The sequence below is a fragment of the Sciurus vulgaris genome (assembly GCF_902686455.1).
Source record: "Sciurus vulgaris genome assembly, chromosome: 11".
NCBI lineage: Eukaryota > Metazoa > Chordata > Mammalia > Rodentia > Sciuridae > Sciurus > Sciurus vulgaris.
The window spans coordinates 4162698-4189888 of record NC_136472.1 but is presented as its reverse complement, the minus strand read 5'-3'; the positions used below and the strand labels follow the sequence as shown (position 1 = coordinate 4189888).

General features: G+C 61.7%; 1 protein-coding gene across 5 annotated transcripts in view; it reads left to right on the top strand.

Annotated features, from left to right (window-relative positions):
* The window catches only part of NADSYN1 (NAD synthetase 1), a 33800-nt gene extending 7269 nt beyond the window's left edge, over nucleotides 1–26531 (top strand). For 2 of the 5 annotated variants that reach the window (XM_079104934.1, XM_079104932.1), the window contains 15 exons: nucleotides 7489–7577; nucleotides 7757–7874; nucleotides 8829–8960; nucleotides 12266–12340; nucleotides 12909–13033; nucleotides 13486–13534; nucleotides 14002–14104; nucleotides 14518–14686; nucleotides 15671–15806; nucleotides 17013–17119; nucleotides 19681–19812; nucleotides 20509–20578; nucleotides 23709–23837; nucleotides 24310–24486; nucleotides 26278–26531. In XM_079104934.1, the coding sequence (XP_078961060.1) occupies nucleotides 7770–7874; nucleotides 8829–8960; nucleotides 12266–12340; nucleotides 12909–13033; nucleotides 13486–13534; nucleotides 14002–14104; nucleotides 14518–14686; nucleotides 15671–15806; nucleotides 17013–17119; nucleotides 19681–19812; nucleotides 20509–20578; nucleotides 23709–23837; nucleotides 24310–24486; nucleotides 26278–26328 (1560 nt within the window). In that variant the 5' untranslated portion in view covers nucleotides 7489–7577; nucleotides 7757–7769 and the 3' untranslated portion in view covers nucleotides 26329–26531. Of the gene's footprint in view, nucleotides 1–202; nucleotides 460–4478; nucleotides 4531–7488; nucleotides 7578–7756; nucleotides 7875–8828; nucleotides 8961–12265; nucleotides 12341–12908; nucleotides 13034–13485; nucleotides 13535–14001; nucleotides 14105–14517; nucleotides 14687–15670; nucleotides 15807–17012; nucleotides 17120–19680; nucleotides 19813–20508; nucleotides 20579–23708; nucleotides 23838–24309; nucleotides 24487–26277 lie in introns of those variants that run through there. The other 3 variants (XM_079104930.1, XM_079104931.1, XM_079104933.1) reach the window with 3 other exon arrangements.
* Nucleotides 26532–27191: the final 660 nt, after the last annotated feature.

Sequence of the window (27191 nt, the reverse complement as noted above, 5' to 3'; positions counted from 1 at the left end):
AGGTCTCCCCACACCTGTGGTCTGCTGCCAGCAGGGGCGCCAGCTGAGCCCCGTCAGGTGGATGGGGCTGTCAGGGCCTGTCCTGCAGGGATGGGGATTTGTTTGGGGCTGCATTCCCAGGCTGGCCCCGCATGGTGCTGCCTAGCCCTCTGGTGGCAGTGACTCGGGAGCCCTGTGTGAGCAGCCCTGTTCCTGTCCACAGGAGGATCCTGCTCATCAGACCCAAGATGGCCTTGGCAAATGAGGCCAACTACCGGGAGCTGCGCTGGTTCACCCCATGGTCCAGGAGCCGGTGAGCTGGGGCCCGCTACCGCCATGATGCCGGGCGAACGTCTTTGCCTCCGCGGCCTTGGTCCTGGTCATGGGGCAGGAGCTCGGCTGCCGGTCACTCAGCGTGGCCCTTTCAGCGCTGCTGATTATAGCACAGCAGGCTCATTGCGTGTCACCAAATCTGTCATGGTCATTGATCAGCAATCACGCCAAGTGACACGTGCCTTGAACGGGCCTCTGTCAGGTCCTTGGCTCTGTCTGTGGATGTCCCGAAGTACTGTCCTGTGCTCTGGAGGGTGGCCAGCAGCCTCCCTGGCCTCGGGGTGCGGGCTCACTGTGCAGGCAGCCCAAACTGCCCCAGGCCTGCCGGACATCCAGGGGTGAGCTACTCTTGAGGAGAGGAGCCCGGGTCCCTCTGTGTTGCGGGTGTCCCCTGGTTCATCGTGGTGAGCAGGGTTGTTGACGCTGTGTTTTCAGGTGGCTCACGTGTCTACGCACGAGGACTGGTGGGTTCTGTGTGTCGCGTTAGTGTTTGGCGTCTTCCTCGGGTCTCTGGTGCCTCGAGGTCGTTCTGTGCCTTCTCTCAGCTTCTGCAGGTGTGGCTCACTCACCCTTCCTTTCTGCTGTCCACGCTTCCGTTCGCTGGGTCGCCTTCCGCACAGTGTTCTGGTCGCTGCTGGGACAGGTCCGGGCGGCAGGCGTCCTGTCTTTCTGCCAGCTTCACCCGAGACGCTCGGTTTCCGTGGGTTCACTGTCACCTCATGTTTATCCCGTTTTCTTGTGAGTTGTGGGTGGACACAGTGCCTGTGTTTTACACATTTGTTACTCTTTGAGATGCCGAGAGTCGAAGCCATGGCTTCACACATGCTAGGCTGGCCGCTACCAGGAGCCCCAGCCCCAGACCCGTTACTTTCACTGTGAGCTTTTTAAATGGCGACTAGATCAAAGGTCTTCTGAGCATTCAGTGAGGCCAATATCGAGTAAATCTTTGTCCAGATTAAACTTTAAATGGGTCAGAAGGTTGAATCTTGTTTGTTGATATTCGTTCAGCGTTTTCCTCTTTTCTAGAATCACTCTATTATTATTTTTAGACGTATGGAGTTTCTCTTTGTCGGCTCTCTGAACATAACACAGGAGAATGTGGTAGAATTCTCCTCTCCACTCAGGAGCGAGTCTGGGACTGGGCTCCTTTTTTAAGCCTCCCATTGAGGTATGAGCGGCATACCGTGAACCCGCAGGTGGTGGCCGCTGCGTGCTGGGTGCCATGCGCCGGACGGACTGCAGAGCTCCCCTCTGCCGGGGCCCAGTGCTCCCCAGCGAGCTGCCCGGGCTCCTGTCCTGCCCAGGACGCACACTGGCTGGACGCAGGCGCCTTGTCCTGTTGCTCAGCAGGTGCTCCTGAGGGCACCGGCAGGAAGCAGAAGCACCACCCTCCACCGCCCACCACCTGTCCCCAGAGGTGCTCGCTTGTCCTCCTTGTCCTCAGCTAATGTGCTCATGAGACCTCTTCTCCTTTTCTTGTGGCAAAATACATGAGATTCCCGTCCTGACCGCGTTCATACACAGCCCAGGGCTCCGGGCTCGCGCACCTCCACCCGCAGGCTCCCTCTTCTCCCCTGGGGACTCCATCCGCCAGCACCGCTCCCGCCCTCGGGCCCTGCTCCCCTCGCCACTGTCCATCTCTGGGACCTGACCTGGCTTTGCTGGGCTCTCTGTGCGTCCACTGCCCATCTCTGTGGCTCTGTGTCTTGCTTTTGCCTTCGGTTGCTCGGCGAGGCGTCCTCAGGATGGATCCCAGTTGCAAGGTTGAACCCTCTCTGTCGGAGGCTGACCGTGCTCCGGGCTGCGTGTGGACCTCAAGCTGCGCTCGTCCATCTGCGACGGGCAGTCAGGCGCCTCCACCTCCACAGAGCAGGGTGGTTGCTGTCTCTTCACTTCCTGCAGCAGAACAGGGCTGGGGCCTGGCCCCTCACCCTGCCCTCCCGCCGCCTCTTCCCAGTGGTTTGTGGTTAGGTCACAGCTTAGCGTTGCCAGGACTCCCTTTGGGGAAGCTCAGGACAGCAGGGTGTGCCCTCCTCTGCCCGTCCCGTGCCTCCCTCCCCGCAGCCCGCCCCGCCCTGCTGCTCCCAGCTCTGGGAGTCCCCCTCCCCTGGGTGCAGTAGCTTCCCGTCGGTGGTGGAAGGGGCCTGCGGGAGGCCCCGCCTGCAGGTGTCTGACTCTCAGACTCTGCGAGTGGCAAGACAGGAAGAGGTCTAGTTAGAGTCTCTCTCGCAAAGGGAGATTTGACCTCCGGGCCCCAGGGGCCGCCCTTGGCCTGCCGGTGCTGGAGAGGGAGTCCCGTGAGCGTGGTCACTGGCTTCCGACCTCTCAGGAGCTCGCAGGGCCACCAGCCATCCATCTTCCACTCAGGGCCCCAGTGCAGGCGCCAGGACCCTGCGGCTGGGGCGGGACCCACGCTAGCCAGCTCAGGAAGACCTCCTCACAGAGCACACAGTAGGCTCTGCTGGCGCCAAGCGAGGAACAAGCCAGGAGCCCGGGCAGGACATGTGGGCCAGGGCACTGGGCACACCACGCGGGCAGCCACACAGTGGCGTCTGCTGCTCCCCACAGCAAGAGCGCTGGCCTGCTCCGAGGGCCTACCTTTGGTCCCCTGGCGCTGGCCTTTTGGCACGAGGAAGGCCCGGGCCAGCCCAGCGTCCACTCTGTCATGGGTGCCGGCTGTTTGCGGGGGGCGTCACTGTCTCCTGTGCATGGAGACCGAATCTCTGGCTCCATGCCGTCACCTCAGGAGGTCTGCTTGGCTTCCGCTCTCTGGGTCTGGTCCCCTTCCTCGGGGACCTCGGTCCCGGGCATGTCAGGCCCGCCTGCCTCCCGTCCTTCCGCTGCTCTCAGACCCGCTGTCTCTTCATCTGTGTGCGTTGCCTGCTGGGTTTATTCCTAACGCTCTCTCCTCATCCACTCTGGTGCGGCTCGGTCTGCAGGCTGACTGCCCGCTTTCGGGCGACTGCTGTTGGGACCGATGGGTCCTGGGAGCAGGCACGTCTGCTTCCCTCTCCTTTTCTCTCTGTCACGTGACGGCCGCATGGCGGCCGCTGAGCTGGAGTAGCCCAAAGCTTGCCTTTTGGTCCTGTGAGAGAAGGCAGGAGGTTACCCTCTGGGAACTGCACCAGATGGTGTCAGCGGCATGGCCAGGTCACCATGCCCGGCTTCAGTACTGAGCGGGTCAGGTTCAAGGCGCTACCGCAGGGCTTCGCAGGGAAGCCACCAAGACCCGCTCCGCCTGCCAGGGCCCCACGGCGGGCCGGCCTTCTCCAGGCTCCGGAGTGGACCCCAAGCCTGAGCATCCCGTGACTGCCCAGCACAGAGGGACACGTGGAGGCTTTGGTAGCTCCCGGGGCCAGAGACGCGCCTGGAGCGGCTGAAGCGGCTTCTTGGCTTCGACGCCCAGCTAGGACCTGCAGGGAGGTCCTCTGGAGGACAAGCGGAGGACGCCACAGCGCGCCCAGCAGGGAAGGTGCCCCCAGGAGGCCACCAGGCCAACAGGAGGCAGCGTGGCCAGCGCCTTTTTTGATTTTGTTGCCCCCAAGGCAGGGCGTGGGTCCCCGCAAGCCATCTGTGAGGCGGGCCACGGAGCTGGCCCTGGGTGGAGGGGCAGGAGGGGAGCTGGACAGGTCCACTTTCCGGCCAGTCTCTCAGTGGGTGCTGCATGGACTGAGCAGGAGGCGGGTGGATTTTGGAGCAGCCACGTGGCCACATTGATTGGCAGTTGCCTGGAGTGCCTGTTGTGGGCTGGAACATCTGCTGTGCGTCTCCCAAGCGTCGGCAGCCGGCTGTGAGCGTGCTCCCCGCCCCTCCCCGGGGCCTTTCTCTGGGACTCCTGGTCCCGCTGTCCCGGCCCCGCCCGTCCTGTGGACAGGCCGTGCCATCCACGCTCTCGCTGTGGCCCAGGTGGCGTGCGTGCCAGGTGGGTGCCTCGGAGCCTCATGACACAGTGGCCGTGCCTGGGACACACCTGGTGACCCGTCCAGGATGGAGCTGCCCCCTCAGGCAGCCCAAGGAGGCCGGGCACACCATCCCCTGTGCCCTGCTGTCCCCTTCACCTGACACAGTTGCAGCGTGGGGAGGGCTGCCGGGCTCCCTGGACGCTGGGGCTGCCCGGGTGGAGCCGAGCGCCTCCTGCGTGGCCTCAGACCCGGGTTCCCTTCCAGGCACGTGGAGGAGCATTTCCTGCCCCGGATGCTACAGGACCTGACCCAGCAGGTGAGTCCCGGGCTGGACCCTGGCTTCCTAGCCACTCAGCCTCTGCTGCCAACTGCAGGCTGCGGGCAGGAGCCCGTGGGCAGGGTCACAGGAAGCTCTGCAGCCAGCTGAGAGGCAGCACCTCTCCCCACTGCCCTGGCTTCTGCTCTTCTTCCTTCCTCGTTGCAGAAGCTGGCCTTCTGCACCCACAGCCCTGGGAGGACTGCGTCAGACTCTGGTGTCCCCTCCCTGGCTGCCTCTTGTGGCTGGGTGGGGACGGGTGAGCCACACTCTTGCTGCCATGTGGTCCCAGGGTGCAGGTGTCCTTGGCCAGCATTCCGTCGCTGCAGCACCTGCCTGAGATAAGCCCCTTCAAGGGGAGAGGACCGTTCTGGCCCGATTCCAGAGGCACGGCCTGGTTGCTCGGCCTGGTTGCTTTGGGCCTGTGGTGGACGTGCCTGCTTGCCTCATGGCAGCCGGCAAGCAAGGACAGAGATGGGAAGGGGTCAGGGCTGCCCGCTTGTGTTATGGGGCGCAACTTAAGAACAGACCGATCACCACTGAGAAGTCCAAATTTGAGAGTCTTTATTAAGCTGGCCAGCTGACTGTCTCACACAATGCCCCAAAAATGGCTATTGGGAGAACAGCCCTGACCACAGGTTGTAGGGGTTCTTATACCAAAAATCACATCAATCCTAAGTGTCTGTTGCTATGATTCGAAATTACAGACCAACACCCCGAGATCAACAGCAGAGGTCAGAATGACCCTTACCTAGGTACAAACTAAAGAATGGTTGCTAACATCCACACAATCACTGTTCACATGGTACATTGGTTACTACATAGGAGTTGCCATTGTGTATTGTTAAACATGTCACACCACATAACTGATGATGGGCACAGAGGCGGGGTGTTCCCATGGGAGAAGCCTATTTGCTACATAATATGGAGTCTCAGAGCAAAATGGAGTCTGTTTAGTCATTTCCCTTAGAGTCTGGCCTAGAACATTCTCATGGAGTCAGATCTGTCGGCCCATCACATTGCCCATCACACCTTGTCTGGTCTGAACCCCCGTGTTGTGTGTCTTGGCATGTCATTTGGACCCCAGGCTCTGCTGTCCCAGCCTGCGCCCTCAGCCCGAGTCTGTTTCCTGGCGGCACTGCTCCAGGCTGGCCTTGCCCCAGGTGTCCAGGCGTGAGTCTGCTCTGTGGCCAGCTCAGCGCACCCCAGCTGGGCTCCACAGTAGACAGATGTTACCTGGGGCTGGGACCCCAGGTCCAGGTGCTACAGGCTGGCTCCTGGACACCGGCTGCTTCCGAATCCAGCTCAAGGCGCTGGCCTCGGTTTTGAATCCCAGCCTTTGTTTTGGCTCTGGAGATGGCCAGGGCCACATTCGGGAAGAGGACCTCTTGGCCAGGTGGGTCACTTCTGTGGGACTGTTCTGACTGGGAACCGCAGCAGGTGCACACTTAACGTGGCGACCAGAACACAGGGTGCGCGTGTCTGTGCGTGTGCGTGCATACGTGTTATGGGCTAGACGTGACGTGTCCCCCAGAGCTCCCGATTCAGGAAGGTTCAGAGGTAGGGTGACAGGGCTGTGTGAGCCTTAACCCAGCAGTGCGCTAACCCCTGCGTGGGTGGGGACTGGAGGCAGCTGGGTGTGGTGGAGGAGGTGGTCACCGGGCGTGTCCCTGGCGAGTGGAGCACTCAGCTTCCTGAGCTGCCGGCCTCCATCGCACCCTCTGCCCTGGTGTCCTGCTCACCGCAGGCGCAAAGCTATGTGTGGGCCAGCGTGGGCTGAACCTCTGGAACCGAGAGCCAAAATAAACTTTTCCTCCTCTGAGATCCTTCTTGAGGGGCGTGTTGGTCACAGCAGTGAGCGCGACTGGAGCGATAGGTGACAGACACTGCAGTGGCCCTCCTGCCCTGAGACGCTGGCGGTTCTCGCTCTCCATCTTTCTTGACCCACCCTCTCCTAGCCAGCACACAGGGAGCCCCTGGGCCGGCGTGCAGTGCAGTCTGCAGCTGAGCAACTGCAGTTGGTCATAGGTCAGGCTGCAGGATCAGCCCTGGACGGATGTGAACCACACCCAGGGACACTGCTACAGTGTGGCCAGGTCACCAAGCTTTGTTCAGGTCCCCCTGTGGCAGAAAGTGTCAGGGTCCCGGCCCTTCCCGAGGTGCCCTGGAGCAGGGCATGCTGTGTCCATCAGCTGGCCAGCACTGTGGTCCTGGGGTCAGGGCTGTCCTTGCAGTCATGGTGAGTAGCGGCTTTGTTGGTGGAAGGATATGGAGGAGAGGGAAGGACCTGCTTTTGTGCGTAATTCCCGCCGTCAGGATGAAGTCACACCCACGCGTCCACACATGTTGCTCAGGTCTCGGTGTGATCCAGCTCCGGGCGCCTTCTTGGCTGAGCACAGTACGGCCAACAGCAGCCTCAGCGTTGAGAAACCAGGCAGGCCCGCGCCGCAGCTGCCAGGGTGCACCAGCCTTCCTAACCCCTGTGGGCCCGGGTGGCGGCCCAGGGGAGGCTCTGTCCCTGCCTGGAAGCCCCGGAACTTTGGCTTATGAATGTGTCCCTTAGAAACCGACGTGCCTGCATTCTAGTCCTGCCACTCGAGAGCCAGCTGACGGTCACCTTCAGTTAGGTCATTTCTGCAGAGGCCACGAGAAGACTGCCTGGTAACTGTCCAGAGAGCAGAGACGGTGCTCAGTGCTGTGTCAGCCTGACACCCGTGACTGAGTCGCGGCGGCTCAGCATGGCTTGTGGTGGTGCACTTGTGACCGGAGACCCTTAGGGATTAGCAGAGGAGGAGCCACCTGGGCTGGGCAGGCCTGGGCCTGAGGAAGGACCTGAGGTGGGGCTTAGACCAGCGTGGTGGCCCTCACGGAGGCTGCCAGGGCACACGTGGGGTCCAGTGTCCGTTCACAGCCCAGGCAGGATGGCCGCTGAGTCTGCACTTTCTCTTCTCACCACAGGAGACCGTGCCTTTTGGAGATGCAGTGCTAGCCACCCAGGACACCTGCATTGGGAGCGAGATCTGTGAGGAGCTCTGGACGCCACACAGGTCAGCTTCAGCTGGGCACTCTGCTACTCAGTCCGTGGCCTCGCGTGGGCCACCAGGAGGACCTGGGGTCCGCGGATGTCCTGGGTCATGGCTGCAGGCTGTGGAGTCACTGGGGCGGAACTGGAGGGGCTGCCATGGCGGTTAAAGGAGCCCAGCTGGTCTCTGTGCCTCTGCCACAGCCCACACGTGGACATGGGCCTGGACGGTGTGGAGATCATCACCAATGCCTCGGGCAGCCACCACGTGCTGCGCAAAGCCCGTGCCAGGGTAGACCTGGTGACCACAGCCACCGCCAAGGTAGGCCTGGGTGGGCCGCTGGAGCAGGCGTCAGAGGTTAGGCCCTTGGTCCAGAGCCTCCGGAATCTGGGTGCCCAGAGCAGAGCCCGGGCGGGCATGGCAGGTATTCAGGGCTACAAGTACAGCCTGCACTCAGCACAGGCTGCCACCCTCCTGCGCTTCCCTTGAGTGGCCTCTCTAGCCCTCGTGGCCACCTGGGAATCAGGCGCTGTCAACACCTCTGGTTGGCGGGAACCAGGACACGTCACCTGTCCTTGGTGTTGGGGAGAGTCCTTGCATGGGTTGTAAGAAAACCACGCCAGACACGGGGAATCACATAAGGGAGTTTATCAAGCAAACGGTGTCTCCCTGCAGGGTAAGGGAGACAATGGGAGGAAAAGAGAAAGGGCATGCGCTAGAGAGTGGAAAAGTGAGGAGGAGAAAGGAGTCGGGGGAGAGAGCCTGAGACAAGATGGCGGGGAAGCTACCGTGAAGCAGTTGAATTCCGCGGGCTAACGGGACCGGTGACGGAGAAGGGCACTTGCAAGCTGACTGGTGAACCAGTGGCTGGCTAGGAGTCCACAGATTGGCACAGTTGGGAGGCGGGGATGTGGCTGCAGCGCGAAGGCGGGGGAGCAGCTTTGTGTTACATTGGCCACTGCTGTGGGCACTGGGCACAGCGAGGGACAGAGGGGCTTGTCCTCCTGGGGCGGGTTTGGTGCCGTGGCCTGAGCCTCAATCCCATCAGGCAGAGCGCTGGCATCTCTGTGCCTCGCCGCGGGGAGTGGAGGGCTTGCTGTGCGCAGCCTGGGAGGGCCACAAGGACCGCGGTGGCTGGGTCCGCCCTGCCGTGGTGCTCTGTGGCGTGGGGCACATGATGGTGGGATGGGGACACCAGCATGGCCAGGCGTCCCTTGGGGGCCCTGGAGGGCGAAGGTGACGAGCACCCCGACTCTTCCCCTTCGCCTCTCCCAGAACGGCGGGATCTACCTGCTGGCCAACCAGAAGGGCTGCGACGGAGACCGGCTCTACTACGACGGCTGCGCCATGGTCGCCATGAATGGGGACGTCTTTGCCCAGGGCTCCCAGTTCTCTCTGGACGACGTGGTAAGGAGCCAGGCGCGGTGGGTGGTGCCCTGCTTCAGGGGCACTTGTCCCTCTCCACGACCCCCAGGGGCCCTCCTGCAGGTGTGAGGGAGGACTGCTGCCCGGGCCATGGGGGTGAGACAAGCAGGCGTGGGGAGCCCTGGTGGGCTCCGGAAACGCGGGCTGGGCGATGCTGGCCGTGCGGGATGCGAGGGGCTTCGTGGAGGGACAGCTGGCGGGATGGAGGTCTCTTCTCAGGGACGAGCAGGTGTCGAACCTGGTGCCACGTCAGGGCTCTGGGCTCCTGTGTCTGGCTGGGACACTGTCCCCTGGAGCAGAGGGGGCCCTCCGAGGTCCGTGGTTTCACGAGGCAGCGCGTGCTAAGGCGAGGCCTTACCCACAGCGCCCTGCACTCTGGCAAGCACAGCGGAGTCCCTGTGCCTCTGCTGGGGAAGGGGCTCTCGGAACAGGCAGATGGCAGCAGTGAGGGCGGGAGCCTGCGTGCCCAGGGTGCTCACGCCGCCCTTACCATCCAGAGGGCGTGTGGGGGTGAAAGGTCAGAGGACAAGACAGTGGAGACAGCAGCTGGAGCTTCACGCAGGGTCCTCGCTGCAGCCGGTCGCCCCCCAGAGAGGGTCCATGGCCTCGCAGGGCCACAGTCCCTTCGAGGAGCCGTGGAGCTGTGTCCCCGCCGCCCTGGGAGGCGCACGCCCACGGCACAGAAGCTGTGATTTGTCTTGTCACGTTGGATGCCGCTCCTTTCCCGGAGAAGAAAGGACAGGCCGAGACGTCTTGGGAGATTTGTTGCCTTTGTTTTTTTTACGTGGGGTACTGGGGATTGAACTCAGGGGCACTCGGCCACTGAGCCACATCCCCGGCCCTTTTTATATTTTATTTAGAGACAGGGTCTCCCTGCGCTGCTTAGGGCCTGGCTACGTTGCCGAGGCTGGCTTCGCACTCACGATCCTCCTGCCTCAGCCTCCCGAGCCTGGGATTACAGGTGTGGCCACTGAGCCCGCTCCCTTTGTTTTTCTTGAAGTAGAAAAACATCTAAAAGGGCTGCTGCCGTTAACGTGGAGACCGGCCGAAGGGCCACATCCAGTGCTCAGACAAGAGTGCTTTTGATCTCAGACTTTTTGGATTTTGGAATATTTGCTCCCACCTAATAAGGCATTTTGGGCAGGACCTGAGTCTGAGCCAGAATCTATGTTCTGCACAACGTAGCCCGAGGGGGTCTGTGTGATGGCTTGAACAATTTAGTGGGGAGTCAAGTGTCCACAGTGTGGGATTTCCTGCTTAGGACATCACTTGCACACCCGACACTCAAAGTTTGGCATTTTGGATCTTGGAACTTGGGGCCAGGAATGCTCTGAGAGCTGTGAACCCCAATTGTGCAAAAACGACAAAAAGTCACTTTCAGTTCTGCCCAATGTCAGTGGACTGAGTGCCTCCCCATCCCCGGCCAGGGCTGAGGGGCGTCCGTCCCCTGCGATGGCTGAGGGCCTCCCGTCCCCTGCGATGGCTGAGGGGCGTCCGTCCCCTGCGAGGGCTGAGGGGCGTCCATCCCCTGCGAGGGCTGAGGGCCTCCCGTCCCCTGCGAGGGCTGAGGGCCTCCCGTCCCCTGCGAGGGCTGAGGGCCTCCCGTCCCCTGCGATGGCTGAGGGGCGTCCGTCCCCTGCGAGGGCTGAGGGGCGTCCGTCCCCTGTGAGGGCTGAGGGCCTCCTGTCCCCTGTGAGGGCTTAGGGGCATCCGTCCCCTGTGAGGGCTGAGGGCCTCCTGTCCCCTGTGAGGGCTGAGGGGCGTCCGTCCCCTGTGAGGGCTGAGGGCCTCCCGTCCCCTGCGAGGGCTGAGGGCCTCCCGTCCCCTGCGAGGGCTGAGGGCCTCCTGTCCCCTGCGAGGGCTGAGGGCCTCCTGTCTCCTGGTGCGGGTCAGGTCCTGGGGCAGTGGAGGGTCCTGGTGTGTCCTGCCTTCGGCCCCTGTGCTGTAGGGAGCGGTGCAGAGGCTGGTGCGCAGAGGCAGGTCAGGAAGCCTGAGTCTCCAGCGACGCTGGGCTGGGCAGGCGGCGTGCTGGGCGCCTCAGCTGCTGCGCTCCCTGCGCCCCTGGCGGTGAGCCGGCTCCGCGCTCTCCGTAGCATCTTCAGGCTCCCGGCAGGGATGCTCTCCCAGGGGCTGTGAAATCACTTGGGAAAACCCACAGTGCTTTGGGGGTGTCCAGCTCTGGCAGTCTGGCTCTGGGCCCGGGACCTTCCTCTGCCCTGTGTCTCTGGTCACCTCCTTGGAGTTCTGCTCTCCAAGTGACGGCATCCCAGGAGGCCTCCCCAGTTGGCTTGGACCTCGCGTAGTGAAAGGTGGAGTCCACGCATGACCAAGCAGCCCTCCTGTTCCAGGAAGGCTGAGCGTTGCCAGACCCTTGTCCTCACGTCCGAGCCACAGGCTTTGCGTCCACCGCTGGCTGGTGTTGGGAGGCCCGGCGGTTCCCGGCGCCACTCGCCAGTCGGAATCCCTGGATCTGCGCTGAGCACGCGCCCGTGATCCCTAGCGCACTGACTTCCAAGGCTGCTGCGTTCCCACCTCTGACCTCCCTCAGGCTGACCTTGTCCACATCTTTAGGGGTAGGTAGGAGTGGCCAGCCTGCTGCATGGGGAGGTGGCAGCCGTCCTCAGACTGAACGCAGAAGCCCCTCCTCCAAACCCCGGTGATCCGCCCCCAGCCATGCAGCCGAACCTGGACCACATGCTTGTCAGCGCTGCCCGCTGCCCTCCGCTCTGAGCACCAAGCCTGGTCGTCCTTCCCGGGGCCCTCGCCTCTCCGTTCTGGACTTGGTTTCCAGCTCCGCAGATGCTCCCAGGCGCTGCATTGGGGCCAGCCAGGCTTGGGGACAGTGGGACGGGTCTGCCCTCGGGAACGAGGCACCATCTCGTCCTGGGTTCTCCGGGCTCTGTGCTTCCCGGGCTCTGTGCGTCTTCTCCGTGTGCCCCTGCCCTGCCCGTCCATTTGGGGGGTAGCAGGAGAGCCTCGGGCCTGAGGGAGACCCTCGCTCTCCTCGTCTGGGGGGCGTCTCCAGCTTGCCTTGGCCGTGTTTCAGGCGGAGGGAGCGAGGGGCCAGCAGCACGCGTATGACTGCCTCTCGTGCTGTGCGTGATGGATTCTAGCCAGCGTCTGAAAGCGGCGGAGGCCCTGGTGGCAACAATGCTCTTCCCCGTCCTGGGCCCCAGGAGTCCGCAGCCGCTCTGGACGTGACTCGTTCACACAGCTCCGGTGACCGAGGCGAGTGTGGGGAAGGAAAAGGAAGGAAACGTGGTTTATCTCCGACATCCCCTCTCCAGGAGGTCCTGACCGCCACCTTGGACCTGGAGGACGTCAGGAGCTACCGGGCGGAGATCTCCTCTCGAAACCTGGCGGTGAGCGCCTCAGCACCCCGGGCGGGTGCTCGCCCAGCTCGGGGAGGCCGCCCTGGAAGGTGGCCGGGCTCGCTGTGGGCATGGAAATGCAGGGGGAGCTCGGGGCTGTGAGGGCGTGAGCAGGAGGAGCCCCGTCCCCCGCTACCCACTTGAGCTGGCCCGAGCCCCAGGGTGCCGGCAGCACAGAGTGAGGTGGGGGCAGCAGCAGGAGGCGGGGCTGCAACTCAGGGACAGGGACATGGATCAGCCTGGGAGGCCAGGGGCCCCTCACTGGGGCAGCAGCGAGGGCAGGTGGGACAGGCAGGTGGCGTGCAGCCAGGTGACCCCACGCTGAGGTCAGGCGAGGTCAGGGGCGTGAACCAGCGCGTCTGAGACTCTGAGCCTGAACAGGGCCCCGTCCCCCACCAGTCCTGGGGCCCAGGATGCAGACCCTACGTTTGTCACTGGCCCTGGCCGGCACTGGCCACCGCCTGCTGCTCTGATTCCAGCCCTCCCCGTCTCCCTGAGGTCTGGTTTTGTCCCCGGCTTCCGGGATGGGGCATCACTTTGTCCCGCTTGTCTTCACCAGGCCAGCAGGGTGAGCCCTTTCCCCAGAGTGAAGGTGGACTTTGCCCTCTCATGCCACGAGGACCTGCTGCAGCCTGTCTCTGAGCCCGTGGCGTGGGAGTACCACAGGCCCGAGGAGGAGATAAGGTGGGCCGCCCCGCAGGCCTCCCCTCCCTCCTGTGGCTGCTTAGCCTGGCAGCTGCCACCGTGTGCACTGGGGTGGGGTGGCAGGGGGTGCACGGCGGCCTTTTGGAGCCTGAGGTGGATGCTGGGCTTAAGGAGCCTGTGCCTCCCTGGGGCGGAGGGCCGGGATGCTGCACCTAGGCTGCCTGGGCTCACCTCCTGGCCCGCTGTCTCCTGGCACTGTGTCTTTGGGCACAATGGTGCTGTCCTGAGTCTCAGTGTTCACGTTTCAAAAGGGGACGGGCGATGTGCTCCTCTCAGGCTTGTGTCGGAATGAAAAAGCCCTAATTCATGTCAAGCGTTTGCAGCAGAGACCGGGCGTGGCGTGAGCCAGCCCTGTGGGCAGCATCCCTCCTGGGTACCCGTGCAGGTGGGCTGCACAGCTGCCCAGACTCCGTGTTCTGATTGCTCTGCAGCCTCGGGCCTGCCTGCTGGCTCTGGGATTTCTTGAGGCGAAGCCACCAGGTAGGTGCCAGCTTCCCCCGCTCCTTGGCGTGTTCTGCAGGCTGCCTTGTGTCTCCGTCTAGGACGCTAGACTGAGTTCTCTCCGGTGCTGGCGCTAAAACACTGCCTTGTGCTGCCTGGGGAGCCTCTGCACCGGCCAGACGCCAAATGGGCACAGATGGTGTTGGCTTCGCCATGGGAGCCTGGCAGAGCTGTCCAGGGCACTCAGAGCTCCGGGGCTCACAGTGGCGTTAGTTCACAGTCATGCTCGTCCGTAGTCGGGGTGGAGAGTCTGCCTTGGGCCCGGGAAGGACTTCCCTCTCCAGGAGGCCCTTCCGCACGTGCAGGCCCTTTGCACGGTCTGGGTGGGGCTTTGGCTGCAGTCCTTTCCGCGGGGCCCGGCACAGCTGCTGGGTGGAGCGGGCTGCTCTTGGGCACACGGCTTCTTTGAACCTCTGCTTACGCCACACTCGATTGACCCATTTCAGGCGGGGTTCTTCCTGCCCCTGAGTGGTGGCGTGGACAGTGCGGCCACCGCCTGCCTCGTCTACTCCATGTGCTGCCAGGTCTGCGAGGCGGTGAGGAGAGGAAGTAGGTGACGTCCGTGGCCCTACGGCAGCTCCAGGGGCGGTGGATCAGGGGACGGGCAGAGGAAGGCCCGGTCGTGGGCATGGTGGGAGAGGAGGCCTGTGGCAGTGTGCAGAAGTCACAGATACGTCCACATTCCAGAGCTGGGGGCAGGGCCTCTAAAGTCCCTTCCTGGGGCTTGGCCTGATGTGGCTCTGACGACAGAGTCGAACCTTCACTAAGCCTGCTGCCACTCGTTCACCGTGAAGCCCAGTGGAAAGAACATGTTCAGGGACAAACCAGTCTGCTTCCCTCCTCCCTTACCCATTGGCGTCCCCAGGAGGACAGCCTGGACTGGCCGACAGGTACCAGGGACAGCCTGGGGTTTGCTGGGCGTACACAATGACTTCTACTCCTTCTCTCCTGGTGGGTTTTAGATCAAGAAGTGCTGGCTGATGTCCGGGCCATCCTGGACCAGAGCAGCTACACGCCCCAGGACCCGCGGGAGCTCTGTGGACGCATGCTGACCACCTGCTACATGGCCAGCGAGAACTCCTCCCAGGAGACCTGCAGCAGGGCCAGAGAGTTGGCCCAGCAGATTGGAAGGTAGACTCAGTCTGGATGCTGAGCCAGGCAGGTCGCAGTGACCAAGAGCGAGCGGCTGTGGATGCCCTGTGGCTCATTGGTATTCAAAGGTGCCTCCGCGAGCTGACGGATCTTGCTGCCCTTGGTTTGAGTCGAATTTTAGACAAACCAGGTGCCAGTCCTCTGCTCCCTGTGTCCCCGGCAGCTGCCCTCCTCCACGCCCCAGGCACAGCCTGCCTACTGTCCTGGGAGTGGCAGGACACAGGAGTGGGCTTGCAGCCCCTCCTCCTGTCACCTGCTCCCACGCGGCACTGGCTGCCTCCGCGTCGGCAGGTCTGCACTTGAGGAAGGGAAGGGGCTTCTCAGAGGCCAGGCTTGGACCATTCAGAATGGCCCATTGATTCTGACTCAGGGAAGAAGGAGGGCCCCCATCCCGTGTGCTGAGCTCAGCTAAAAGCTGCCCCCACCAGCAGTCCTGCCCCTAGGTGTGTACCCAAAGGAACTGGAAATAGGGACCTGAACAGCTGCTTGAACAGGAACGTCCACAGTAGCACCACTCGTGGTACCTGAGAGGCAGAAACAGCCCAGTACCCAGCTGTGGACAAATGAATAGACAGAATGGTCCCTGCAGTGAAGGGAATACTACTCAGCCATAAAAAGTAACAAACTGTTGACTCGTGCCACAATTTGGTTCAGCTTTGAAGTCACTGTGCTGAGTAAGGAAACCAGATGCAAAAGAGGCAAAAGTCCACACCCAGGGTGGCTCTACTTGTGTGGAACATCCAGATCAGGCAAATCCACAGACTCAGAAGGGAGGGGCGTGAGGCTGAGGGGCGGGCTTCCGGGTGCCGCAGCTCTGGCACTGCTTGGCACTAAGGTCGTACGAGGTCGCGGGTGCACCAGATGCCCCTGAACCACGCACGGAGGTGAGTGCTGTGTTGTGCATGTTTCACACTTGTGCACATGTGCACGCTGCCCCTCCATGCTGGCCCTCTCCCCTTCCAGCCACCACATCAGCCTCAACATTGACCCGGCCGTGAAGGCCGTCGTCGGCATCTTCAGCCTGGTGACAGGGAAAAGCCCTCTGTTTGCCGCTCATGGAGGAAGCAGCAGGGAAAACCTGGCACTGCAGAACGTGCAGGTGACACCACACCTGGCCATGGTCCCCAGAGGGGCGAGGGACGGCTGGTGCGCAGGGCGGCAGCCTGTGCCTCCCTGGAGACATGGGCCACACAGACACGTGGCCAGGCTGCAGCTGGGAGTGTGCGTGTTGAGGAGGCACAGATGCGCGATCAGGCCTGGATAGGTTGTGTGTGCGCGGGTGTGTGAGCGTGCATACGCGTGTCTGTGTAGTGTGTGGAGTGTCCATATACAAGCACTGGAAGTGTGTGCCTGTGTGTTAGTGTGGTGTGCCTGAGTCGGACCCGTGTGCCTGCATATGTGAGCACATGGATGTGTGTGTGTGGGCTGTGTGTGCAGGAAGGAGTGTGAGCATGTGAATAAGTGCAGTGCATGTGTGAGCAGGGACATGAGTGTGGTGGGTGTGAGCACACAGAAGAACCTGTGAATCTACAGGGGCATGCTGGCATTTGTGAGTGTGCACACATGCAGAAATGTGTGCACAAGCATGTGTGCAAGGGAGCACGTGTGTGAGAGTGTGCCGCGGCTCTGTGAGTGTACAGGAGTGTGTAAGCACAAGAGGCCCACAGTGGAGGGTGTGCAGGGGAGTAAGCAGGGTATGTATGTGAGCGTGTAAGCCAGCATTGCATGATTGTGTACAGGAGTCAAAAGTCTGTGCAGGAGTGTGTCAGCATGGGCATGTGTGCAGGAGTGTGAGAGTGCTCAGGTGCCTAGGAGCGTGTCAGGGCAGCTCGGGAGCATGCGGGCGCTCGGGCAGCTTGGGAGTGTGTGGGGCCCTCAGGCTGCGAGGGAGAGTGTGGGGCCCTTGGGCGGCGCGGGAGCATGCGGGGTCCTCGACGCTGGAGCGTGTGGGCTCTCGGGCGCGTGGAGTGTGCTTAAGTGTGAGCAGCGTCCCCCCTGCTCCTCCTGCAGTTGAACTGGGTGCCACTTGTCAGTGCAGGGAGAATAAAGGCCCCAGGCGCCGCTGCTCTGGGCTGTCATGTCCCTGTCCCCTCTCCTGTGTGTGGGTGGCCTGTCCCCTCCAGAAATTCCAGTGGCGAGGACGGGCGGTGACCCAGGCCCTTGGGTGCTGGGCGGGTCCTGCTGGGCTGGCCTGAGGGAGAGCGGGCTGCCCGTGGACGTTCCCTGGGCGCGTGGGACGCTCCTGTCGGGGCGCTGCCACCCGTGCCCTTGTGCGAGCCCTCCTCCCTTCCCTCCTGTTGTCCAGGCCCGCATCAGGATGGTCCTCGCCTACCTGTTTGCTCAGCTGAGCCTCTGGTCCCGGGGTGCCCGTGGGGGGCTTCTAGTGCTGGGATCTGCCAACGTGGACGAGAGGTACTGACACGCAGTAGGCACACAGCGGTGGGCTCCTGGGCACCCCAATCTCCGAGGGTGATTGCCACCGGAGGCAGCGTGATGTCCCAGAACGTCAGGCCCTGGCGGTGCAGATTGGATAAAGATCGCTTTCCCCTGGGCTGGGCCCCCGCCCGACTCCCGCCTGCCGCCCCTCCGTGTTCCATGTGGCTGATGGCACTTCGCAGCCGGTAGCTCATTTTTTCATGCGGACTGAAAAATACTCCATTTCCCACATTGTCCTCTTGTTTAAGAAAGTCCAGATAAAGTCGGCTGACACCGGGCTTAGCGAGGGCAGCTGAGGCTCTTCTTCCCCGAGGTGGTCTCCGCTTCCCTTGGTGAGCCTCTGCCGCTCACTGTTCTCTTGCTGCTCCTGGTTGCTCTTTATTAGCTGAGGACTTTCAAAAACCTTGTCGTTCATCCATCTATCCACCCACCAATGGACCCACCTCTTGTTCCATTCACTCTTCTGACCACCGTCCATCCATCCGTCCATTCAAGCACCATTCCATCCGTCCAGCACCTACCCACTCACTCGCCATCATCCTCCCATCCTTCCGCTCAGCTACCTACCCACTCCACACTCCACACGTCCTTGCACCACCCACCCTTCCGTTCACCTGTCATCCACCTCTCGTCTGTCAGATCTTTCGATACTCTTGCAAGTCTACAAATGTCTTTTCTTTTAAATCTCACTTGTGAAGCTTTTGAGTCCTGTTTTGTCTCCCCAGCCACAGTTTGGAATGAGCACCCTATACCCCGTGTAAACTGCCCTCTGTGCCCTGCTCTGCCCATTTCCGTTGCTCTTCTGCCGTCTCCGTGCTGTGTTCAGGGCCCTGTTTCTGGAGGGGACTGGATGCTGGGGCTCTGAGCTCTAGCATGATTGAGAACATGATTGTGCTTCACAACGAACAAAAACTGACCTTCTATAAAGCATGTTCCTGGAACATTTTCCCCTCACACTGTTACCCCTGTTTTTTCTTTTGTCACTTAACATTTTACCAAAAATTGAGCCTTCTCCCAGGGTGGCACGTTCTGGAGGACAGAACAGGCTTCTGGGTGGACACCTGGACAGGTGGCTGCCTTGGGTCCATTGCTGCTGCCGTCCTCCCAGGGCGCAGGCGTCCCAGCTGAGGAGGCTCCTCCTGCCGTGCTTCCTGTGTGCCTCTGCCCTGCAGGCCGGGCTGCCGGCTGTCTCCACTGGCTCTGCTCCCCTGCTCCCTTCTCATTCCTACGCCGTCCTCCCCTCCTTTACCCTCCAGGCAGTCTCTACACGCGTGACTTCTGGAGCGGTGGCTCACAGTGTTCTGACCTGACGTTTTCCGTACTCCGTTCTGGTTCTCGTTCCCAGCAGCCCTGTTGTTCACTCACACAGCGCTGGTGAACGCCTGTCGGGCGTCAGCTCTTATTGGTGCTGTGAGCAAAACACAAAAGCAGCTCCCGTTTGACCCTGGTGGACGCGAACAGAGAGCAGCACGTGCTGTGTGTGCAGAGTCCGCAGAGCCAGTGGGAGGGCGTGGGGCGGACGCACAGCTGGGGAGGGCCCGTGCAGAGCCCCGGGTGGGACCCTGGCAGACTGGAGGCCAGTATCTCAGTGTGGGGGACTGGAAGACCTTCAGGGGACCGGCAGGTAGTGGGTGCAGCAACACTGAGACAGGCTTTGCAGAGGTCACACCTTGAAGGAGGGGCAGGGCCAGGAGGGAGCTGGGCAGCTCGGGCACAGGAGATGGTTTCCTTGCTTTCCAATACCAACGTGAAAGGTCAGTGGAGAGGAGCAGGGCCGCGGTGCTGGACAGCAGGGGCTAGGTGAGGGCAGGCTCTGCTGGGAGCCACCAGCGTCCAGCCGCAGGGGGGCCACCAAGGGGCGTGGCCGTTCCACCCTGAAAGACTTTTTCTCCATGAAGGAGGAAGAAGAGGCACCAATGAGGGTGGGCAGAGCAAGGGGCGACCTTGTGGGGAGGGGACAAGAGGCTGTCTCGAGACAGGTGATGGCAGACGGGGGCCAGGGGCCCAGCAGGCAGGGTGCACTCCTCCGCAGCCGTGTGCAGCCACTGCGGCCTGCAGGGCAGGGAGGCCGGGCTCCAGGCTGGGTGGTGGCTCTGCTAAGAGGGGTGGCAGAGAGGAGAGGGGGGACGGGGGCGGCCACAGGCATGGTGGGCAGGTGCCTGCAGGCTCCCGGTCCTGGTGAGTGGCATGTCGGAAGCTGCGAGAGGGGCCCACGCCGGCAGGGAAGGCCAAGGAATCCAGGGCCAGGGCCCCCCAGGCCTCAGCCTGCCCAAAGCGGATGCAGCGACTCCTGCATCTGCTTCCCAGCCCCGAGGACTTCCTGCATGCCCAGTTCCTCTCCCGGCCCCCCGGCAGTCTGTCCAGCCGTCCCAGCCTTCTCCAGGAGCCTGGAATCTGCCAGGCTCCCAAATCTGGGCTCCTGGAAGGAGCAAGTCCTCTGGTGTTCGGAGATGGTAGAATGCAGCCTCTGCTGTGCCCTTGGGAGCCCTGCAGCTCTCAACCAGCGTCCTCCCTCCCTCTCTCCCTCTCGCACGAAGCCTCCTGGGCTACCTCACCAAGTACGACTGCTCCAGTGCGGACATCAACCCCATAGGCGGGGTCAGCAAGGCAGACCTGAGAGCCTTTGTCCAGTTCTGCTTGGAGCACTTCCAGCTTCCCGCCCTGCAGGGGTGAGTGCGCCCATGTGCCACAGCTGCGGCTCCTGAGCCACCTGCCTTCCCAGGCCAGCCCAGGGCCGCCCTCACGCCCACCCAGACACCTCCACGGCTCCCCACCCCTGGTACTAAGAGCCCTGCCCTTCGGCCGGGCCCTCAGATCCCAGGACTGGCACTGCTGCCCCATGGCCAGGCTCTGCCTCCTGCCCTCTCCCCTCTGCTTCCTGCCCTCTCCCCTCTGCTCCCACGCTCACAAGGCAGGGGAGACAGCAGGCACCTGGCAGGCGCCTGCCCCGAGGGTGTCTGCCCAGCTGACTGATACCCAGCTGTCCGCTCACTGCCTCTTCCCCAGCTCGGGGCTGCCTTCTGCCTGCCTGTCCTCATGGGGCAGTCTTGTCCCCCAGGGGCATTGGGCAATGGCTGGAGATATTTTATGTGTCACAAAGGAAGTATTGCTTGTAGTGCACAGGACCCCCCTTGGAGCCCTCTGGCCCCAGGGACAGACTGCGGAGGAGGCACGTGTGCACTCCTGCCATCAGCCTGTCACCTTTTAGGTCACAAAGTCCCGGAGACGTCCGCTCGCCTCTGCCCAGGGAACCCTGCCTGGCTCTGCCTGCTGGCCACCTGCCAAATCAGGGGTGTGGGGGCTTCCTCCCAAGGCCCAGGAGCACGTCAGCAGCTGTGGTGACTGACCTGTGTTCTTGTCCACAGCATCCTGTCTGCACCGGCCACTGCAGAGCTGGAGCCCTTGGCCAACGGTCAGGTGTTGCAGACGGATGAGGTAATGGCGGTGACTCTGTCATGGCAGGGGCTTCTCCACTCCCCTGCTCCCTGTGTGCAGGGCTGGGCTCCTTCATAGCCTCTCTCTGCCAGGTGGAACCGTGCACCCTGGCCAAGTTCCTGGCCTGAGCACGGGGACGCAGCGTCAGGCGCCTCACTGGCCTTTGACACTCTGGTAGCTTTCCCACTGTGCGTGGGCCTGGGAGGTGGGTGGGAAGGTGCGTATGGACAGAGGCCACCATGGCAGGCGGGGAAGCAGGCCCCTCACAGCAGGTGGGGCCTCTGGTTTAGAGAAGCCCCTCAACCCGTGGCCCCCGGGCCCTCGCAGGGCTTGCGGCTTCTGCGGATGCTGGAGGACGTCACGGGACTCAGCAGCCCCTTGGTCACAGACACTCGCCCTGTATCTTCGTCTGGGACATTAGGCCCCTAGCGCGGGGCTGTGATCTTGTTGAGCTGGCTTTTGTGTGTGGAGTAAGGGGAGGCCTGCCTTCACCTCGTGCCTGTGGCTACCCAGCGTCCCAGCACTGTTCGTTGATTAGACTGGCCCCTTGGAACTGTCTTGGCGTCCTGGTTGAGATTGAGTGAGCGTGAGTGTGTGGGTTTGTTTCTGGACTCTCAGTTCTCGTCAGTCTCTTCATCTGTCCTGTGCCAGTTCCTCACCATCTTGGTTACTGTAGCTTTGTGGTAAGTTTTGAAATAAGGAAGTGTGAGTCCTCCAGCTTTGTTCTTTTTCAAGATAATTTTGGCTATCCTAGGTTCTCGAAATTTTCATATGAATTTTGAGATAGGCTTGACAGTTCCTACAAACAAACCAAAAACAACAGCTTGGATTTTGAGGGGGTTGTGAAGAACCGTTAGATCAGTTTGGGTGATGCCACAACCTTAGTTTTAAGTTTTCTGATCCATGAACATGGGATGTCTTCATTTTCACTTAACTGTTTTCTGGTTCTCACAGTATAAGTTTACACATCTTTTGTTAAATTTATTTCAGAGTATTTTATTCTCTTTGTTACTATTATAAGTGGAATTGTTTTGGATTGTTGGTTGCTGTTGTAGAGAGACATGTGGCTCTTGTGTTGAGGTTGTCTCCTGCACCTTGTTGGACTCACTCACTGGTATGTTCCTTGGGTCTCCACTTATAAGATCACACCATCTGCAAACAGCAGTTGTCTTCTTCCTTCCCAACCTAGTTGCCTTTTGTCATGTTCTTGCCCAGTACCCCTGGCTGGAATGTCTAGTGTGGTGGGAGTGGACATCCTTTTCCTGGTCCTGATCCTGGGGAAAGCTTTCAGTCTTTCCCCAGAGAGGAGGATATTGGCTGTGGCTTTTTAACATGTGCCCTTTATGTATCGATGAAGTTCCCTTCTATTTCTACTTGTTTTCTTATTTCTTTTCTTTTTTTAAATCTTAAGAGAGTGTGGGATCTTACCAAGTACTCTTTCTACAATTTTGGATGTTAAACCAGCCTTGCATTCCGAGGGCAAGTCCCTCTTGCTGATAACCCTTTTTCTATGCTGCTGAATTAGTCTGCGAGTATAGTGTTGAGGAGTTTTGTGTCTGTTGTTTCTTCTCATGTGATATCTTTGCAGTTTGTTATCAGGAAATGTTGGCCTCCTAGAAAGAGTCAGGAGGTATTCCACCCTCTTCTGTCCTTTGGAAGAGTGTGTGAGAACTGTGTGAGTAATTCTCATATCAAATTTTGGTGGAGTTTCCGGGAAGCCATCCGACCGGGCCTTTCTTTGTGAGAAGTATCTTCATTGATGGTAAAAATCTCTCGTTAGAAGAGAGTTTTCTCTCGCATTTCCTCCTGAGCCACTTTGTATCCCTGTTAGTCGGGTTCTCCAGGGAGGCAGAACCAACAGGACATATGGAGATAGATAGACGAGGGGGTGTATGGGATTTGCCCACGTGATCTGGGAGCCCGGGAGGCCTCCTGACAGGACATCTGCAAGGTGGAGAAGCAGGAGAAGGGCAGACATGGCCACTGCTCTTCAATGCTGAGTGCCCTGAAGACGAGGCCGACAGCCTCAGGGGTTGTGGAGTTGCAGCCAGCCAACCAGGAGGCACGCTGGAGAGAGCTGGGGGTGGTGGTGGTATCCGCAGGCGGGGGTCAGCACAGGGCCCCAGGAGGAGACACGAGGGGACACTGGGCCTGGGCCCCGCAGGAGGGCCAGGATAGCTAAACCTGAACGGACCCTGGGGAGCAAGGGACCATGGCTACATCGCAGAGGGCTCCAAAGGCCGGTCAGAGGTCAGGGCCCCACTGCTGTGTCAGAGTGCCAGCGTCACCGTGTGTCTGGTGGTGGCTCTGGAGCAGGGTGGCATTGAGGGGCTGGAGCAGACATTGACACTGACACACTCAGGCAGCCTCTGGCTTTCAGTAACGTTGGGTGGACTTGGCTCTGTTGGGCCTGGCTTGAGACTTTCCTGTTCGGCTCTGTGAGGCCAGCAGCATCCATGGCCTCTAACGTGGCCCAGACTTCTGTGAGCTGCTCCCTTTGCTCTGAGCCCACCAAGCCCAAGGCAGCAGGCCCAGCAGGGTGAGAGACAGGATCCACTGCTGGGTGTGCCAAACTCGGCTTAGCCTCTGAGTGGTCCATAGCCAGTGACCACAGACTGGCAGCTCAGACCAAGGAGCGGATCCTCTCTGGAGACCACATCCAACATCCAGGGGCAGGCGGGGCTGAGACCCCGAAGGCCCTAGGGAGGCCCTCGGCCTCTGGTGCCTCAGTAGGGCGGTGGGGGGAGGGTCCTCGGCTTGTGGCCATGTGTTTCCTCTGATCCTTTATAAGGACGCTGTCCTTGGATTGAAGACCACCAGACACCCAGGGTCATCACATCTCAGGTCCTTGACTTAATTATACCTGCAAAGACCCTTTTCCTAAATAGTCTCCTTCACAGGAAGGAACCAGTGCTCGGGACAGAAGCACATCCTTTGGTGGCCCCAGGACCACCCCGTGGTCCTCAAAGCCAAATCGCACCTCCAGGTTGGCCAGTGGCAGCTGGAAATGAAGCCAGCATCCAACTCTGGCTCTTGGGGCAGCCTCACCTCCCTGGGCCTCTGCCCTCCACCTTGGGCCCCCTCGCAGCCTCCTCTGGCTATCACCCTGAGTGACCTTTGTTCTCCGCAGGAGGACATGGGGATGACGTACGCAGAGCTCTCGGTGTACGGGCGGCTCAGGAAGGTAGCCAAGACGGGCCCCTACAGCATGTTCTGCAAGCTGCTCACCATGTGGCGAGACACCTGCACCCCCCGGCAGGTAAGGCCACTGCGGCATCACCGCAAAGCCAGCCAGGGAGCCACTGCACGGAGGCACCTCTGACCAGCTGGGCAGGCCAGTGCCCCATGACCCCGAATAACACTTCTACAGCTCGGCCCCCCAGTGACCAGCGGGAGGCAGGCCCAGCCTCCTGGGGGCACAGCAACAGGGCTCCCAGGTCAGTTTGGGCAGTTGGGGCCAAAGCCCAGGGATGTGCTGGTCCTACAGGCCTGCCAGGGACCCGGTGGGCTGTGTCTGTGGGCACCCAGGCCCCCTGGGGCAGAGCGTGGCTGTTGTGCCATCTTCAACTCAGTCAGCGCCAGCCCTGCCTGATGTCCATTGCCGCCCTCGGGGAAGGCCCCGTGTGGGGCTGTGACCCCCCCAGCCGCGTGTGCCGCTGTGCCCGCGTACCACTGCGGCCTGGTGCTTCTTGCCCTCGCTGACCTGAAGCCCACCTGTTGCGTGCCCACAGGTGGCCGACAAGGTGAAGCAGTTTTTCTCGAGGTACTCCATGAACAGGCACAAGATGACCACGCTCACACCCGCTTACCACGCGGAGAACTACAGCCCCGACGACAACAGGTTCGACCTGCGGCCCTTCCTATACAACACGCGCTGGCCCTGGCAGTTCCGGTGCATAGAGGACCAGGTGGGTAGAGCGGGGTCACTGTCCTGCGTCTGCACAGAGCAGGGTGGCACGGGGGAGCCTGGATTGTGATTTTTTTTGACACAACCACGCATCATTGGCGAGTGCAATGCAATGTCCGAACACCTCTGGCTGCAGAACGGCCAGAGCAGGCTGCTTGGCGTGGCAGCCGCGCGTGCTGCCCATCCGTGGCTGTGAGCACGTTTCACACCTGCTCTCCAGCACTGCGGGGTGACATGTCAGGTCTCTGCTGCTCCTCCTCCAGCACTGCGTCCCGCGGCCAGCGCCTCCCTGCTCCTCCTGCACCCAGCCAGGCGCCCGCTCGGCTCCCCTTTCCTGAGGTCGACTTTCCCAACTCCATTCGTGAGGGACATCCTGTGGTCCCTGCGTGGCTGGGCTGGCTGCTTTTTGCTGAACGTGACGTCCCGCAGGCTCGCCCATGTCCCACGGACCAGGACATGCTCCTTGAGGCTGGGTGCTGTTCTGCTGGGTCCGAGTGCCACACTGCCTACCCCACCTGCCCATGGGCGAACACTTAGGCTGGGCCACAGCATGTGTAGTGGACAACTACAGTGGACATGGTGCGGATGTCCTGCCTTTGTTCCTTTGGCCATGTACCCATGGACGGTGGGCCATGTGGCAGCTCGCGGCTCTGGAGGCTGGCACGCTTCGCATGCTGGCCATGCTGGGGCACACCGACGTCAGAGCCTGTCGGCGTGGCCTGTGCTGCTGGACTGCCACGTGGACCGCCAGCCGTGTGGCTTCCGCCATTGGACGTCCCGCTGGCTCCCCTTCCGAATCCGCCCTGCCCTCCCTGCCTGTTTCCAGTTGGTAGCGGGACAGAGGGAGGACGGAGGAGGTCACTCACAGCAAGCGGGGGTTCTCCTCCCGTTTCCCAGGCGGGAGCCCCCACAGAGAGCAGTGAGCCGTGTCCCCTCTGACCAGAGGAGGGAGGCGGCCGGTTAGTCCACACAGGGACACGTCTACCAACGGTCAGGTCTAGTGCTCTGCTGAGCTGGAGACCGACAGGCCCGCAGGAGCCTTCCTGCCGAGCCTGGCAGCAGTGCCGACGTCTGCGCAGCCGGCGTGCAGACAGAGGGGACCTGAGGACCACTGCCCGTCAGGGGCTTTGCCCCCAGTGTTGGGAGTGGTCAGCACTGAGGTGGGGCCCTCCTTGGCATCTGGCAGGTGGCCTGCAGGAACACTGCTGATGGCCTACGGTGTGGGATGCCTCCCCGCCCAGCGTGAACGGTCTGGTCCCCGGTATCCGTGGTGCTGAGGTTGAGCGGCCCCGACGCTGGGGCTGGACGAGCTGCCAGGTGGAGGTGCCATGTCCAGCTGATGCAGTGGACACCAGCTTCCTGGCAGCGTGGCCCAGAGGGTTCAGTGGAAGTCAGCGGGAGACGCAGGGGGCGGGCTGCAGAGCAGGGGCTCGGACCAGGCTGCTGCTGCCCGTACCTGGATGCTGTCGCTGGGCGCAGCCAGAGCTGATGCCCGCCTGCTGGACCACCCCGCCTCCCAGTGTCACTGGGTCACAGGACAACGCAGCCCTGGGTGGTAGGCCCGTCGTTGGGCCGCCCAGGGCTGGGAGCAGCACACGTGGCGGTGCAGGGCCACGGGCGGTGAAGGAGCACAGCCCGGGACCCAGCCGCCTGCCCAACACCTGCGCTCCTGGTGGCGGGTCCCGCGGGTTCCTCAGCGACCTGCGCTCTCGGTGCCGTCTCGGTGTAGGTGGCGTGTTGGCCGCTGGGCTGCTGAGATCCACCCGAGACTGTTGACGGGTTCTCTCCGCAGGTGCAGCAGCTGGAGAAGAAAGCGCAGCGGGATCTCGACAGCCTGGACTGATGGCCAGCACCGCCTGGGGGCCTCCCTCCCCGCCACTGACCGATGTCCTGTCCATCACTGTGGCCAAGGACAGGGACACGCCACCCCCTGCCTGGAGCCATTCAGCTTATCAGTTTTGTTCTTGTTTTCAAAGCAGAAGGAACTTTTCAATCTGATTCCTTTAAAAGAAGCTGAAATAAAGCAAATAAAGTGAGCGTGCTTTGGCCTGAGGTTGGACGCCCGGCTGTTAGGAGGGACCTCAGTGGCCCTACTGCTTCCCTGCAGCTGGCATAAGGGCAGTGCAGAGTGGGGTGTCCTGCGCAGAAAGCAAAAGACCTGCCCTCCTGGCCTGTGTTCCAGAAGGTTCTGGAAGCTCCCTGCAGAGCTTCCTCCTTGCTGGGTGTCTGGGAGCCAACCCTCCTTATCCCTGTCCTGCAGGACCAGGGCCGAGGCCTGTCGCGCCCTAGCTCTGTGGGCAGGAGCCTCCAGGCTGCTGCCTCCACCCTGCTCCTGACTATTGCTGACCTCTAGCCGAGCGGCAACTGCCTGGTCCACAGGCCTGGCCCCCGTCCTGTGGGCTGCCCTCCCATCTCGGCTGCCTGAGTCCATGTGTGGAGTGGGACTGGAAGCAGCCTCTCCCCTCCTCTCTGTAGCCGCTGTAGTTCTGGAACCTTGTCCAGGGCTGAGCCTCTGGGCGCCTGGCCTCCCAGCCGGGCAAGGTGCAGCTGGGACGGGTCTGTAGACGAGGCTGGAGTTGGTTTGGGGTCTGTGCTGTCCACCCAGCCCGGCCAGCCCCATGGCCCATGCCTCACTCAGAGCCCTTGCTGGAGCCAGGGCCAGAGCCAGAGAGCTGACCAGGAAGGGAATGGCGGAGGCCCTGGGCA